The sequence below is a fragment of the Lucilia sericata genome, unplaced genomic scaffold (genome assembly GCF_015586225.1).
Source record: "Lucilia sericata isolate MDLA Ls3-8-SP2 unplaced genomic scaffold, ASM1558622v1 Contig000975F_arrow, whole genome shotgun sequence".
In the NCBI taxonomy this organism is placed as follows: domain Eukaryota; kingdom Metazoa; phylum Arthropoda; class Insecta; order Diptera; family Calliphoridae; genus Lucilia; species Lucilia sericata.
This window is the reverse complement of record NW_023994958.1, coordinates 105001-120000: the sequence shown is the minus strand read 5'-3', so window position 1 is coordinate 120000 and position 15000 is coordinate 105001. Positions and strand designations below refer to the sequence as shown.

Sequence of the window (15000 nt, the reverse complement as noted above, 5' to 3'; positions counted from 1 at the left end):
CAGTTCTAGTTCAGTTCTAGTTCAGTTCTAGTTCAGTTCTAGTTCAGTTCTAGTTCAGTTCTAGTTCAGTTCTAGTTCAGTTCTAGTTCAGTTCTAGTTCAGTTCTAGTTCAGTTCTAGTTCAGTTCTAGTTCAGTTCTAGTTCAGTTCTAGTTCAGTTCTAGTTCAGTTCTAGTTCAGTTCTAGTTCAGTTCTAGTTCAGTTCTAGTTCAGTTCTAGTTCAGTTCTAGTCAGTTCTAGTTCAGTTCTAGTTCAGTTCTAGTTCAGTTCTAGTTCAGTTCTAGTTCAGTTCTAGTTCAGTTCTAGTTCAGTTCTAGTTCAGTTCTAGTTCAGTTCTAGTTCAGTTCTAGTTCAGTTCTAGTTCAGTTCTAGTTCAGTTCTAGTTCAGTTCTAGTTCAGTTCTAGTTCAGTTCTAGTTCAGTTCTAGTTCAGTTCTAGTTCAGTTCTAGTTCAGTTCTAGTTCAGTTCTAGTTCAGTTCTAGTTCAGTTCTAGTTCAGTTCTAGTTCAGTTCTAGTTCAGTTCTAGTTCAGTTCTAGTTCAGTTCTAGTTCAGTTCTAGTTCAGTTCTAGTTCAGTTCTAGTTCAGTTCTAGTTCAGTTCTAGTTCAGTTCTAGTTCAGTTCTAGTTCAGTTCTAGTTCAGTTCTAGTTCAGTTCTAGTTCAGTTCTAGTTCAGTTCTAGTTCAGTTCTAGTTCAGTTCTAGTTCAGTTTCTAGTTCAGTCTAGTTCTAGTTCAGTTCTAGTTCAGTTCTAGTTCAGTTCTAGTTCAGTTCTAGTTCAGTTCTAGTTCAGTTCTAGTTCAGTTCTAGTTCAGTTCTAGTTCAGTTCTAGTTAGTTCAGTTCAGTAGTTCAGTTCTAGTTCAGTTCTAGTTCAGTTCTAGTTCAGTCCAGTTCCAGTTCAGTTCTAGTTCAGTTCTGGTTCAGTTCTAGTTCAGTTCTAGTTTAGTTCTAGTTCAGTTCTAGTTTAGTTCTAGTTTAGTTCTAGTTCAGTTCTAGTTCAGTTCTAGTTTAGTTCTAGTTTAGTTCTAGTTCAGTTCTAGTTCAGTTGTAGTTCAGTTGTAGTTCAGTTCTAGTTCAGTTCTAGTTCAGTTCTAGTTCAGTTCTAGTTCAGTTCTAGTTCAGTTCTAGTTCAGTTCTAGTTCAGTTCTAGTTCAGTTCTAGTTGAGTTCTTTTAACAAATTTTGAAGATCCTAAAAGATCTTTTTTAGTCGAAATCTTTTAGTTAAATCATCTTTAACAAAATATGTACATATTTATATAATTCATAGAAAAATTTACAAGTGAGTTTAGATATGAATAAATATTCCTCTAAAATAGGTATGTTTTAAACATTTTACATCTTAACAATAAAATAATACTTTCAAATATTTTATTGCCTCTTCCGGTCTCTTGTTAAAAATTATGACAAATAATGAATGATGTTTTATGATTCCACAACATACAGCTGTGGTAATAAAAGGGAAGTAGATATGATAGTCTTTCAACACAACATTTTATTTTCAAATTCAATAAAAAAAACAAAATTTGTATTAGGCCTTTCTCTCTAACTTATTCATCATTTGAAATTTTGCTTTAAACAAATTTTCAGACATTGTAGTAAATTTTTTTTTCAATAAATGATTATGCTAAAATTTACTTTGTATTCGATATAATTAAATAAATATGCCAAACATTTACTTGACCACCTAGTTTTCTTTATACCCATACAAATAATGAAAAATATCTAATCTTTTGTGGCATGAGTTTTTTAAACAAAACCACAACACTAAAAAATAATTATAATCTTTAATATTGTATTGTTGGCGTTCTTTCCAAGTTTTGTGACTCAATGCATAAAGACAAAAAATGTGTCTTTTGAAAATCAAAAATGGTTAAAAGAAAAATATATATTTACTTCTAAATAAAAGAATGTTAAAATTCTTGCTTTTTTTATATTATATTCAATATATGAATTTATCTATAAGAATATTTTTTCTATATGAACGTGTCTGTGTTGTTTGTGAACTGAAAAAATTGTTTAGAATTCTCCATATTTTTAACTCATTTGTATGCAAAATGGGTGGCAGCTGGCGTTTTTTATTTTATTTCAATTTGTGTCTTTTATATTTGTGCTGTTAACGTCTTTTTATTGGTGTGTATTTGTTGTTTGTTTTTTTAATAATTTAAATTCCTTTTTTATGTATTTTTCAATTGTCTAGTAGGTTGCTAGCTGTGTTTTTTTGTTGTTGTGTTATTTAGTAATAATAATATTTTATTTTGTTTTATAAAAATATTGTCTTCTATTTATGTCTATAAGTTGGTTTGTTTTTAGTTTATATTGAATTTTTGTTGTTTGTATTTATTTAATTATAAATTCTTGTTAAAATCATTAGCAATTGAAAGCCATATAAGTTTATAAAAATAATTTATCTTTTATATACATATTCAAACAAAAAAAATTGAAGAAATTTTAAAAATTTACAACCGGATGAGGTCGACTATGATAAGCGGTTTGTTAGATATTAATTTAAGGCTAGGAAGTAACTCTTTTATATCCTTATATATTATATTAAAGGCATCAAACATGAACGATGTATTAATTTATCAAAAATAAAGTAAAAATTCTATTATATTTCCCGACATATGTAAGTTTGAAGGACTGCTCTAATGTCGAAATAACAGAACTAGGACATTAAGTGGAATAGATAGACAGAACTCGAACGGAACTAGAACAGAACTAGATCAGAACTAGAACAGAACTGGAACAGAACTAGAACAGAACTTGGACAGAACTTGAACAGAACTAGAACAGAACTGGAACAGAACTAGAACAGAACTAGAACTAGAACTAGAACAGAACTAGAACTAGAACAGAACTACAACAGAACTACAACAGAACTACAACAGAACTACAACAGAACTAGAACAGAACTAGAACAGAACTAGAACAGAACTAAAACAGAACTAGAACAGAACTAGAACAGAACTAGAACAGAACTAGAACAGAACTAGAACAGAACTAGAACAGAACTAGAACAGAACGAGAACAGAACTAGAACAGAACTAGAACAGAACTAGAACAGAAATAGAACAGAACTAGAACAGAAATAGAACAGAACTAGAACAGAACTAGAACAGAACTAGAACAGAACTAGAACAGAACTAGAACAGAACTAGAACAGAACTAGAACAGAACTAGAACAGAACTAGAACAGAACTAGAACAGAACTAGAACAGAACTAGAACAGAACTAGAACAGAACTAGAACAGAACTAGAACAGAACTAGAACAGAACTAGAACAGAACTAGAACAGAACTAGAACAGAACTAGAACAGAACTAGAACAGAACTAGAACAGAACTAGAACAGAACTAGAACAGAACAAGAATAGAACTATAACAAAACGAGAACCAAAATATAAAAATATCTTAGTAGTTCCCAAATTAAAATTCGTTTTTAACCCCAATTGCAGTATATATCAAACAATCGAAAAAGACTTCGTGAGCAATCTACATTTAACACCCTCAAATCAACTACTGCAGTAGCTTAGTGCAGGTCACGTTTTTTCGTAAGAAATATTTACACGAACTGTATTCAATCAAAGTTAACGCAATTGAATTGTAGCGCACACTCCAATCAGTTATTGTTTTAACGTCATATACAAATATTATTCAGGTTTTTGGTATTGACGTTAAAAATTTCGAAAAAAAAAAACACCATACTTTATATGGATGGTTTAGAGATTATAGACAATTTAATTACTGAATAAACAATTAAGTTAAATTGCTTTAAACTATAAATGTACTATAAAAAAGTATTAATAATATTTGTTAGTTTTAATACGATTTTATATTAAGGTATAATTAAATAAGAAATAACGTTGGTATATGAATTTATAAAGAAAAATATTTTTAATGTATTTCAATTCAATTTTAAGAATGTAAGAAAACTAAAAAGAAACTTCTAAATTTTGTGGTCAACCCTCCAATTTTTTAGAAAACTTTGTTAGACATTTTGGGTATACTTGTCTCACTTTTCCTAATCGCTAATCTAATCTTTAATTTGTGTGTTTGTAAAATTTAAGGAATGTGTATTTTCAGTTAAAAGTTTCTTATCGTTCTATATAATAAATAATAACAATGAGCAATTTTGAAGAAAATTGATATTTGAACTTAACATATGTTTGAAATTTACGACAATATTAAATAATATTTGTTTAATGGAAACTTTATTGGTTAATCTTTATAACTTAGTCATATTAAATTAGCAAATTGAGCAATGGTTTCTGGAATTATAGTTGAACCAGAACTAAACTAAAACTTTTTTAGAACAGAACTAGAATAGAACTAGAACTGAACTATGACTAGAACTGAACTAGAACTGAACTACTGAACTAGAACTACTGAACAGAACTGAACTAGAACTGAACTAGAACTGAACTAGAACTGAACTAGAACTGAACTAGAACTGAACTAGAACTGAACTAGAACTGAACTAGAACTGAACTAGAACTGAACTAGAACTGAACTAGAACTGACTAACTGAACTAGAACTGAACTAGAACTGAACTAGAACTGAACTAGAACTGAACTAGAACTGAACTAGAACTGAACTAGAACTGAACTAGAACTGAACTAGAACTGAACTAGACTAGAACTGAACTGAACTAGAACTGAACTAGAACTGAACTAGAACTAACTAGAACTGAACTAGAACTGAACTAGAACTGAACTAGAACTGAACTAGAACTGAACTAGAACTGAACTAGAACTGAACTAGAACTGAACTAGAACTGAACTAGAACTGAACTAGAACTGAACTAGAACTGAACTAGAACTGAACTAGAACTGAACTAGAACTGAACTAGAACTGAACTAGAACTGAACTAGAACTGAACTAGAACTGAACTAGAACTGAACTAGAACTGAACTAGAACTGAACTAGAACTGAACTAGAACTGAACTAGAACTGAACTAGAACTGAACTAGAACTGAACTAGAACTGAACTAGAACTGAACTAGAACTGAACTAGAACTGAACTAGAACTGAACTAGAACTGAACTAGAACTGAACTAGAACTGAACTAGAACTGAACTAGAACGAACTAGAACTGAACTAGAACTGAACTAGAACTAGAACTGAACTAGAACTAGAACTGAACTAGAACTGAACTAGAACTGAACTAGAACTGAACTAGAACTGAACTAGAACTGAACTAGAACTAGAACTGAACTAGAAACTGAACTAGAACTGAACTAGAACTGAACTAGAACTGAACTAGAACTGAACTAGAACTGAACTAGAACTGAACTAGAACTGAACTAGAACTGAACTAGAACTGAACTAGAACTGAACTAGAACTGAACTAGAACTGAACTAGAACTGAACTAGAACTGAACTAGAACTGAACTAGAACTGAACTAGAACTGAACTAGAACTGAACTAGAACTGAACTAGAACTGAACTAGAACTGAACTAGAACTGAACTAGAACTGAACTAGAACTGAACTAGAACTGAACTAGAACTGAACTAGAACTGAACTAGAACTGAACTAGAACTGAACTAGAAATGAACTAGAACTGAACTAGAACTGAACTAGAACTGAACTAGAACTGAACTAGAACTGAACTAGAACTGAACTAGAACTGAACTAGAACTGAACTAGAACTGAACTAGAACTGAACTAGAACTGAACTAGAACTGAACTAGAACTGAACTAGAACTGAACTAGAACTGAACTAGAACTGAACTAGAAACTGAACTAGAACTGAACTAGAACTGAACTAGAACTGAACTAGAAACTGAACTAGACTGAACTAGAACTGAACTAGAACTGAACTAGAACTGAACTAGAACTGAACTAGAACTGAACTAGAACTGAACTAGAACTGAACTAGAACTGAACTAGAACTGAACTAGAACTGAACTAGAACTGAACTAGAACTGAACTAGAACTAAGCTAGAACTAAACTAGAACTGAACTAGAATTGAACTAGAATTGAACTAGAACTGAACTAGAACTGAACTAGAACTGAATTAGAACTGAACTAGAACTGATATAGAACCAAAATAAACTTTAACTTCAGCTGAACGGGACCAGTATTAAAACTAAAACTTTAGCAAAAAAATGTTGTTAATGTTTTCCAATAAGATTTTTTTTAATTCTTCACAAAAATACAGTTTTGCTCATATTTTCTCAAAGATTATAAAAATACATTTTAGAAATGTACACACAAAGTATTTAACAATAAAAATTATGGAATTTTTAACACAAAATTTATTACGATAAATTATTTTTATGTTGAATTATTTTTTAATAATTTTAAAACTTCTATTTATTTATCTTGCGTGTTTATTTCAATGTAAATTTTGTTGCACCTGTAGTATATATCGTAATCATGCTTAAAATATCGAATTACTACTAGACGAGAAACATTTTTTATTTATTATTGAAGTACCTAGTTTACTTTAGTGTGATGATGACTGTTCATTGACGTTCATTTAATACACGATCATTTAGGGGCAGAAAAATTATAGTCAATGATGATTTGCCTGGGATAGAGTGTGAATCTCTATAAGTATACAAATAATCTCTCGATTACAAAAATAACGCTATACCGAGTTAAAAGATAAACAAATAAATGTGGAAAAATATAATGGAAGTACATGATAGGTAAATAAAGAAAATATGAGTAAGTATAGTCGGTCTAAGGCGACTGTAATATCTGAAAGAAACATATCAGTTGTACTTTATGAACTTCTGAACTAGCCATCAGTGGATTTAAGACTGCTATTTTTTTAACATGAAATTCGGAACATATCTTCACTAGTTTAATTCTAGTTCAGTTCTAGTTCAGTTCTAGTTCAGTACTAGTTCAGTTCTAGTTCAGTTCTAGTTCAGTTCTAGTTCAGTTCTAGTTCAGTTCTAGTTCAGTTCTACTTCAGTACTAGTTCAGTTCTAGTTCAGTTCTAGTTCAGTTCTAGTTCTAGTTCAGTTCTAGTTCAGTTCTAGTTCAGTTCTAGTTTAGTTCTAGTTCAGTTCTAGTTCAGTTCTAGTTCAGTTCTAGTTCAGTTCTAGTTCAGTTCTAGTTCAGTTCTAGTTCAGTTCTAGTTCAGTTCTAGTTCAGTTCTAGTTTAGTTCTAGTTCAGTTCTAGTTCAGTTCTAGTTCAGTTCTAGTTCAGTTCTAGTTCAGTTCTAGTTCAGTTCTAGTTCAGTTCTAGTTCAGTTCTAGTTCAGTTCTAGTTCAGTTCTAGTTCAGTTCTAGTTCAATTCTAGTTCAGTTCTAGTTCAGTTCTAGTTCAATTCTAGTTCAGTTCGTGTTGTCTTTTTGTTTTGTTACAAACATTACCATAAACTTAAAATAATCTCCCCAATTTATAGTAGGGTGTAGTGCAAAAAAAAACTGCATACGAATTACTACGAATGGGCGTTTGCGCATTCATTTGATAGGAATGTTTTTGCGTCGAACTCTCTTAACACACACGCGCACTCATACAAACTCATAGGCAGTAAAGAAAAGCAACAACAAAATGTAATTTAATGGGAATATAGCAAAATAAACAAATAAAAAAAACTACTATAAAACAACAATAAGAGAAAAAATACAAAAAATAGCAAGTAAACAACAACAACAATGTGAGAAATAAAAAACGTCAACGCACTTGCACTTTTTTCACACACTCCAAAAACAAAAACACACATGCATCCACTAACAATATACTCTGGCTTTAAGAGAGAAAAACAAGTGAAAGAGGAAAATAAGAAAAATAAAGAAAACCTATAGACAACATTCCTTAGCTTTCTTTTATTATTTTTAATGCTTTAAAGAAACTTTACTCCACAAAAAGAAGCCCTCCATTAAAAAAAAAAATTAAAAATAATTATGCTTGATGAATTTGTCACACAATCACACCCCCGCACCTAAAGCATTCTGCTTAGAAAAACTGCAGTAGTTAGTGCCAATGATATGACTTGACTTTGTCTATCTATTTATTACAACAACAGCAACTTACCCAATAGATGATGCACTGATATAACGAATAGACTTTTTGATGTCACATTATATTGTCGACATTTCTTTAGAAATTTTAATGGCATTTTTTATTTTTACTTTATTTTCTTCCAGTTTTCCGTTGTTGTTGTTGTAGTTGTTTTTTATAATTTTTTTCTTGCTTATGTGATCACGAAAACACCTCTTTTTCTTATTAATATATAAACACTACACCTTGGAATCTATTCCTTTATATTATTTTTCTATTAGATAAGATGTCGTGTGTCTAACTTGAATTCTTTTTGATTTAACACAAGAATTCCATTTGCATTTTTTAGTATTTTTTCACAATTTATTACGAGTTTTAGTTGGAGTGTTAACACAGGTTATTTTTTCTTTTAGCTTTTTTCTTATTTTTAATGGTCGCACTTTAATTTTCCAATTATATTAGCAGTAGACGTTTTCGTTTTTATTAATTTTCGTTTCAAAAAAAAAAAAAAAAATATGTTAAACTTTAACAAAAAAGTGAAAAACTTAAGACAAAAAATAAAAATTTTTGCTGCGTATGTTAAAAAATAATTTCGTTGCGTCGACGACGACGTTTTTAGGAATGACAAAATGACAGTTTTTTCTCTAATTTTCACAGACACAGAGTTGTATTTGTGATTTTTTTGTTGTCAAATTAAACAGGGTTGTGTTTGCTAGTGGATAACAAAGTTAACGACACAACAGTTTTAATGATTAAACAGTATTTTAAAACAGTAAGAGGCATTGAGAGCGGTTATTAATAATAGGGTTTGTGGGTTTGTAAAGTAGACTAGTTCACATTGAGTGTGTGTTCTTTATTTACACCACAGCGAGTGCGGTTATTTAAAAAAACTCTTATACACAAGTTTTCTTTAAATGTTTTCTATAAATTTTTCTTGATGTAGTTGATAACGATTACACATTCACGTTCATTTAAAACATCATAATTTTGGGGCAGTAAAAATCTTTGACAATTATTTTGCCTAGGAAAGAGGATGATTCTCGGTAAATAATAATGGAATACGAAAATAATACTTGATTGTTTCTAATTTAGTTCCAGTACAGTTCTTGTTCAGTTCCAGTTCAGTTCTAGTTCAGTTCTAGTTCAGTTCTAGTTCAGTTCTAGTTCAGTTCTAGTTCAGTTCTAGTTCAGTTCTAGTTCAGTTTTAGTTCAGTTCTAGTTCAGTTCTAGTTCAGTTCTAAGTTCAGTTCTAGTTCAGTTCTAGTTCAGTTCTAGTTCAGTTCTAGTTCAGTTCTAGTTCAGTTCTAGTTCAGTTCTAGTTCAGTTCTAGTTCAGTTCTAGTTCAGTTCTAGTTCAGTTCTAGTTCTAGTTCAGTTCTAGTTCAGTTCTAGTTCAGTTCTAGTTCAGTTCTGGTTCAGTTCTGGTTCAGTTCTAGTTCAGTTCTAGTTCTAGTTCAGTTCAGTTCTAGTTCAGTTCTAGTTCAGTTCTAGTTCAGTTCTAGTTCAGTTCAAGTTCAGTTCTAGTTCAGTTCTAGTTCAGTTCTAGTTCAGTTCTAGTTCAGTTCTAGTTCAGTTCTAGTTCAGTTCTAGTTCAGTTCTAGTTCAGTTCTAGTTCAGTTCTAGTTCAGTTCTAGTTCAGTTCTAGTTCAGTTCTAGTTTAGTTCTAGTTCAGTTCTAGTTCAGTTCTAGTTCAGTTCTAGTTCAGTTCTAGTTCAGTTCTAGTTCAGTTCTAATTCAGTTCTAGTTCAGTTCTAGTTCAGTTCTAGTTCAGTTCTAGTTCAGTTCTAGTTCAGTTCTAGTTCAGTTCTAGTTCAGTTCTAGTTCAGTTCTAGTTCAGTTCTAGTTCAGTTCTAGTTCAGTTCTAGTTCAGTTCTAGTTCAGTTCTAGTTCAGTTCTAGTTCAGTTCTAGTTCAGTTCTAATTCAGTTCTAGTTCAGTTCTAGTTCAGTTCTAGTTCAGTTCTAGTTCAGTTCTAGTTCAGTTCTAGTTCAGTTCTGCTTCAGTTCTAGTTCAGTTCTAGTTCAGTTCTAGTTCAGTTCTAGTTCAGTTCTAGTTCAGTTCTAGTTCAGTTCTAGTTCAGTTCTAGTTCAGTTCTAGTTCAGTTCTAGTTCTAGTTCAGTAGTTCAGTTCTAGTTCAGTTCTAGTTCAGTTCTAGTTCAGTTCTAGTTCAGTTCTAGTTCAGTTCTAGTTCAGTTCTAGTTCAGTTCTAGTTCAGTTCTAGTTCAGTTCTAGTTCAGTTCTAGTTCAGTTCTAGTTCAGTTCTAGTTCAGTTCTAGTTCAGTTGTAGTTCAGTTCTAGTTCAGTTCTAGTTCAGTTCTAGTTCAGTTCCAGTTCAGTTCTAGTTCAGTTCTAGTTCAGTTCTAGTTCAGTTCTAGTTCAGTTCTGGTTCAGTTCTAGTTCAGTTCTAGTTCAGTTCTAGTTCAGTTCTAGTTCAGTTCTAGTTCAGTTCTAGTTCAGTTCTAGTTCAGTTCTAGTTCAGTTCTAGTTCAGTTCTAGTTCAGTTCTAGTTCAGTTCTAGTTCAGTTCTAGTTCAGTTCTAGTTCAGTTCTAGTTCAGTTCTAGTTCAGTCTAGTTCAGTTCTAGTTCAGTTCTAGTTCAGTTCTAGTTCAGTTCTAGTTCAGTTCTAGTTCAGTTCTAGTTCAGTTCTAGTTCAGTTCTAGTTCAGTTCTAGTTCAGTTCTAGTTCAGTTCTAGTTCAGTTCTAGTTCAGTTCTAGTTCAGTTCTAGTTCAGTTCTAGTTCAGTTCTAGTTCAGTTCTAGTTCAGTTCAGTTGACTCTGGATTAGTAGAATATTCGAAATATTATTATGAAATATAAGACCGCAGCTTTATTTGCAATTACACATTTTTATTTACAATAAAAATAAACCTTTTATCTTTTCCCTTACTTTATTATTGTTCTTTCTAGCGATTTTTACATTATAACCGTTTTTAATTTACAAAAAGTCAACAGCACTCACCTGAAAACAATAAAAAACAAAATAGAAAAAAACAAACCCAAAGTGTAAATAAAGATAAGAGAATACGCAATAGAAAATACGAATGAAGAATAACGAATAAAAAACAATAATAGCAAAAAAGCTATAGAAACGGATATTGAGAGAAAACAAAATCAAAACAAAAATTTATTTTTGTTGTATATTTTTATTTTAGTAACAAAAGTGCAGCAGAAAAGTGAAGTTTATATTAACGTTAGAAAATACATAGCAGTGAGTGAAAAAATCGAAAAAAAAAAATAATTTTGTAACAAAGAAAAAATTATATATTACTCTATATAATAAAACAATTTGCAAAATAAATAAAAAGAGATTTTAACGAATATTTTTAGAAAATTAACGAAGAATTTTCAAAATACACATACACAAAAAACAAATTAATTAAAGAAAAATAAATATATTTTTAGAAAGAAAGAAAACTACAGTGTTTATTTTTGTAGTATAGATATTATTACAAAAAGTGTAACAAAAAAAGAAAAAGCAATTACAATTGATTTGTGTAAAAATTTTAAAAAATTATTTTGTCAAGTATTAATAAAAGAAAAACTAATGTCATCTACCATGGCTGAAGGATATATTATGAATTTTAATCAGGACTTTACGTAAGTTAATAAATTAATTAAACTTTTTTGTATTTTTTAATTTTCATACGTAGACCTTGAAAGTAGTTTCAGCAGAATTTGATATGCTTAAAAACTAAGGTCACTTTTTGGTTTAACAAATAGTATCTACCTATTGGGTTTTAAATAAACCTTATATTTCAGTAGCTGTTGGTTTAAATTATATGTATTTGAAAAGGTGTGGGGGGAGGTTACAGAAAGGTATATAGAATATTTTATTACCATCCTCCCCCTTCTCCAAATAGGCACATTTTTTTTCTTTTTAAAGGGTTGGTTTGTTAAATAATCTTCTATTGTGACAGGTGAGGTTTTCCATAAGGGAGGGGATAGTTATCGTAAAAACAAGTTAATTTTAGATTTTAAATTTGATACCTAGGTACCTATTTTCGGGGTTGTTTATTGAACTAAATTGCGTTTTAAGTTTTTTTCTTTTTAAAGTTTATTTAGTATAAGAAGAAGTAAGTTATTATACATTAAAAGCTAAATAACAATTTAGTTTAATTATAAATTTTATAGCATTTCAATTGTTATTACACTTCGCCCACCACCCTCTCTTTCATGGTTATATTTACATCTTTCTGAAGTTTGTTATTTGTTTTTCTATTCTCTTTTGGTTATGCAACTTCAATTATTCTCTTCTCTTTTAACTCCCTCCACAATTTCCATTGATAAAACAGAAAAAACTGCAAGCAACAACAAATAACAGCTGTTTTTTATTTTATTTGCTCTCATCTTCTACTGCCAATGTTACCAAAACATTTATTCGCAGACACTAAAAAAGTTTAAATTCATTTAATGTAATAAAAATTAGTATTTTAAATAAAAAATCTAACAAACTACAAAATATTGCTGCATTTTTTTTCTCTAAAATTATCTCTATTTTTGAAAAAAAAGGTAAATACCAAACATCTGTTTTGCTTTGAAATGCTAATATGACAACACTGGCTATACTACTCTTCTTTGTTTTCTAAACACTTTTGTTATTGTGTTTGTTTTGTTATTTTTTTTCTATTTAAAACAGTGTTATTTTTGTTGTTTAACTATTTCTTTAAAAACAAAAATATATTTCTTTGTTTTTATAAAGCTTCAACTTAATTAAATATTTATTGTTGTTGTTTTTTCTATAGTTTTTTTTTACAATATAATAGTTTGTTTTTGTTTGTGTGTTAATGATGTCATATTCATTTGCGTCAAAAAAACTAAATTAATGAAGAGTATTAAATTACAACGTAATTTTGCAAAATAAAATTATGAACAAGTTCTTTTATAAAGATCAGAATTGAACTATAATAGAACTATGCTGCACTACAACAGAACTAGAAATGAACTAGAAGGGAACTAGAGCTGCATCACAATGGAACTAGAACTGTGCTACAACTGGAACTGAACTAGAATTGAACTAGAAGTGAACTAGAATTGAACTAGAATTGAACTAGAATTGAACTAGAACTGAACTAGAACTGAACTAGAACTGAACTAGAACTGAACTAGAACTGAACTAGAACTGAACTAGAACTGAACTAGAACTGAACTAGAACTGAACTAGAACTGAACTAGAACTGAACTAGAACTGAACTAGAACTGAACTAGAACTGAACTAGAACTGAACTAGAACTGAACTAGAACTGAACTAGAACTGAACTAGAATTGAACTAGAATTGAACTAGAATTGAACTAGAAATGAACTAGAACTGAACTAGAAATGAACTAGAACTGAACTAGAACTGAACTAGAACTGAACTAGAACTGAACTAGAACTGAACTAGAATTGAACTAGAATTGAACTAGAATTGAACTAGAAATGAACTAGAACTGAACTAGAAATGAACTAGAACTGAACTAGAACTGAACTAGAAGTGAACTAGAAATGAACTAGAAATAAACTAGAACTGAACTAGAACTAAACTAGAACTGAACTTGAACTGAACTAGAACTGAACTAGAACTGAACTGAACTAGAACTGAACTGGAACTGAACTACAACTGAACTAGAACTGAACTAGAACTGAACTAGAACTGAACTAGAACTGAACTAGAACTGAACTAGAACTGAACTAGAACTGAACTAGAACTGAACTAGAACTGAACTAGAACTGAACTAGAACTGACTAGAACTAGAACTGAACTAGAACTGAACTAGAACTGAACTAGAACTGAACTAGAACTGAACTAGAACTGAACTAGAACTGAACTAGAACTGAACTAGAACTGAACTAGAACTGAACTAGAACTGAACTAGAACTGAACTAGAACTGAACTAGAACTGAACTAGAACTGAACTAGAACTGAACTAGAACTGAACTAGAACCTGAACTAGAACTGAACTAGAACTGAACTAGAACTGAACTAGAACTGAACTAGAACTGAACTAGAACTGAACTAGAACTGAACTAGAACTGAACTAGAACTGAACTAGAACTAAACTAGAAGTGAACTAGAATTGAACAAGAAGTGAACTAGAATTGAACTAGAAGTGAACTAGAATTGAACTAGAATTGAACTAGATCTGAATTAGAACTGAACTGAACTGAACTAGAACTGAACTGAACTAGAACTGAACTAGAACTGAACTAGAACTGAACTAGAACTGAACTAGAACTGAACTAGAACTGAACTAGAACTAGAACTGAACTAGAACTGAACTAGAACTGAACTAGAACTGAACTAGAACTGAACTAGAACTGAACTAGAACTGAACTAGAACTAGAACTGAACTAGAACTGAACTAGAACTGAACTAGAACTGAACTAGAACTGAACTAGAACTGAACTAGAACTGAACAAGAACTGAACTAGAACTGAACTAGAACTGAACTAGAACTGAACTAGAACAGAACTTGATCTAGAACTGAACTAGAACTAGAACTGAACTAGAACTGAACTGAACTAGAACTAGAACTAGAACTGAACTAGAACTGAACTAGAACTGAACTAGAACTGAACTAGAACTGAACTAGAACTGAACTAGAACTGAACTAGAACTGAACTAGAACTGAACTAGAACTGAACTAGAACTGAACTAGAACTGAACTAGAACTGAACTAGAACAGAACTTGATCTAGAACTGAACTAGAACTAGAACTGAACTAGAACTGAACTAGAACTGAACTGAACTAGAACTAGAACTGAACTAGAACTGAACTAGAACTGAACTAGAACTGAACTAGAACTGAACTAGAACTGAACTAGAACTGAACTAGAACTGAACTAGAAACTGAACTAGAACTGAACTAGAACTGAACTAGAACTGAACTAGAACTGAACTAGAACTGAACTAGAACTGAACTAGAACTGAACTAGAACTGAACTAGAACTGAACTAGAACTGAACTAGAACTGAACTAGAACTGAACTAGAACTGAACTAGAACTGAACTAGAACTGAACTAGAACTGAACTAGAACTGAACTAGAACTGAACTAGAACTGAACTAGA

General features: G+C 30.9%; 2 protein-coding genes across 5 annotated transcripts in view; one reads left to right on the top strand and one right to left on the bottom strand.

The window, feature by feature from the left end:
- Nucleotides 1–8581, bottom strand: part of LOC119609394 (tyrosine-protein phosphatase non-receptor type 21-like) — a 19725-nt gene extending 11144 nt beyond the window's left edge. Inside the window, 1 exon segment of the mRNA XM_037964152.1 lies at nt 7991–8581. Within this exon segment, the coding sequence (XP_037820080.1) occupies nt 7991–8075 (85 nt within the window). The 5' untranslated portion in view covers nt 8076–8581.
- A 2513-nt stretch (nt 8582–11094) lies between these two features.
- LOC119609398 (WD repeat domain phosphoinositide-interacting protein 2) overlaps nt 11095–15000 on the top strand; it is a 14303-nt gene continuing 10397 nt past the window's right edge. For 3 of the 4 annotated variants that reach the window (XR_005231925.1, XR_005231926.1, XM_037964156.1), the window contains exon 1: nt 11095–11551. Coding sequence is in view for 2 of the 4 variants with exons in the window: in XM_037964156.1 (XP_037820084.1) it covers nt 11499–11551 (53 nt within the window). In the remaining 2 variants the exon portion in view is untranslated. The remainder of the gene's footprint in view (nt 11552–15000) is intronic. The other variant, XM_037964157.1, reaches the window with a different exon arrangement.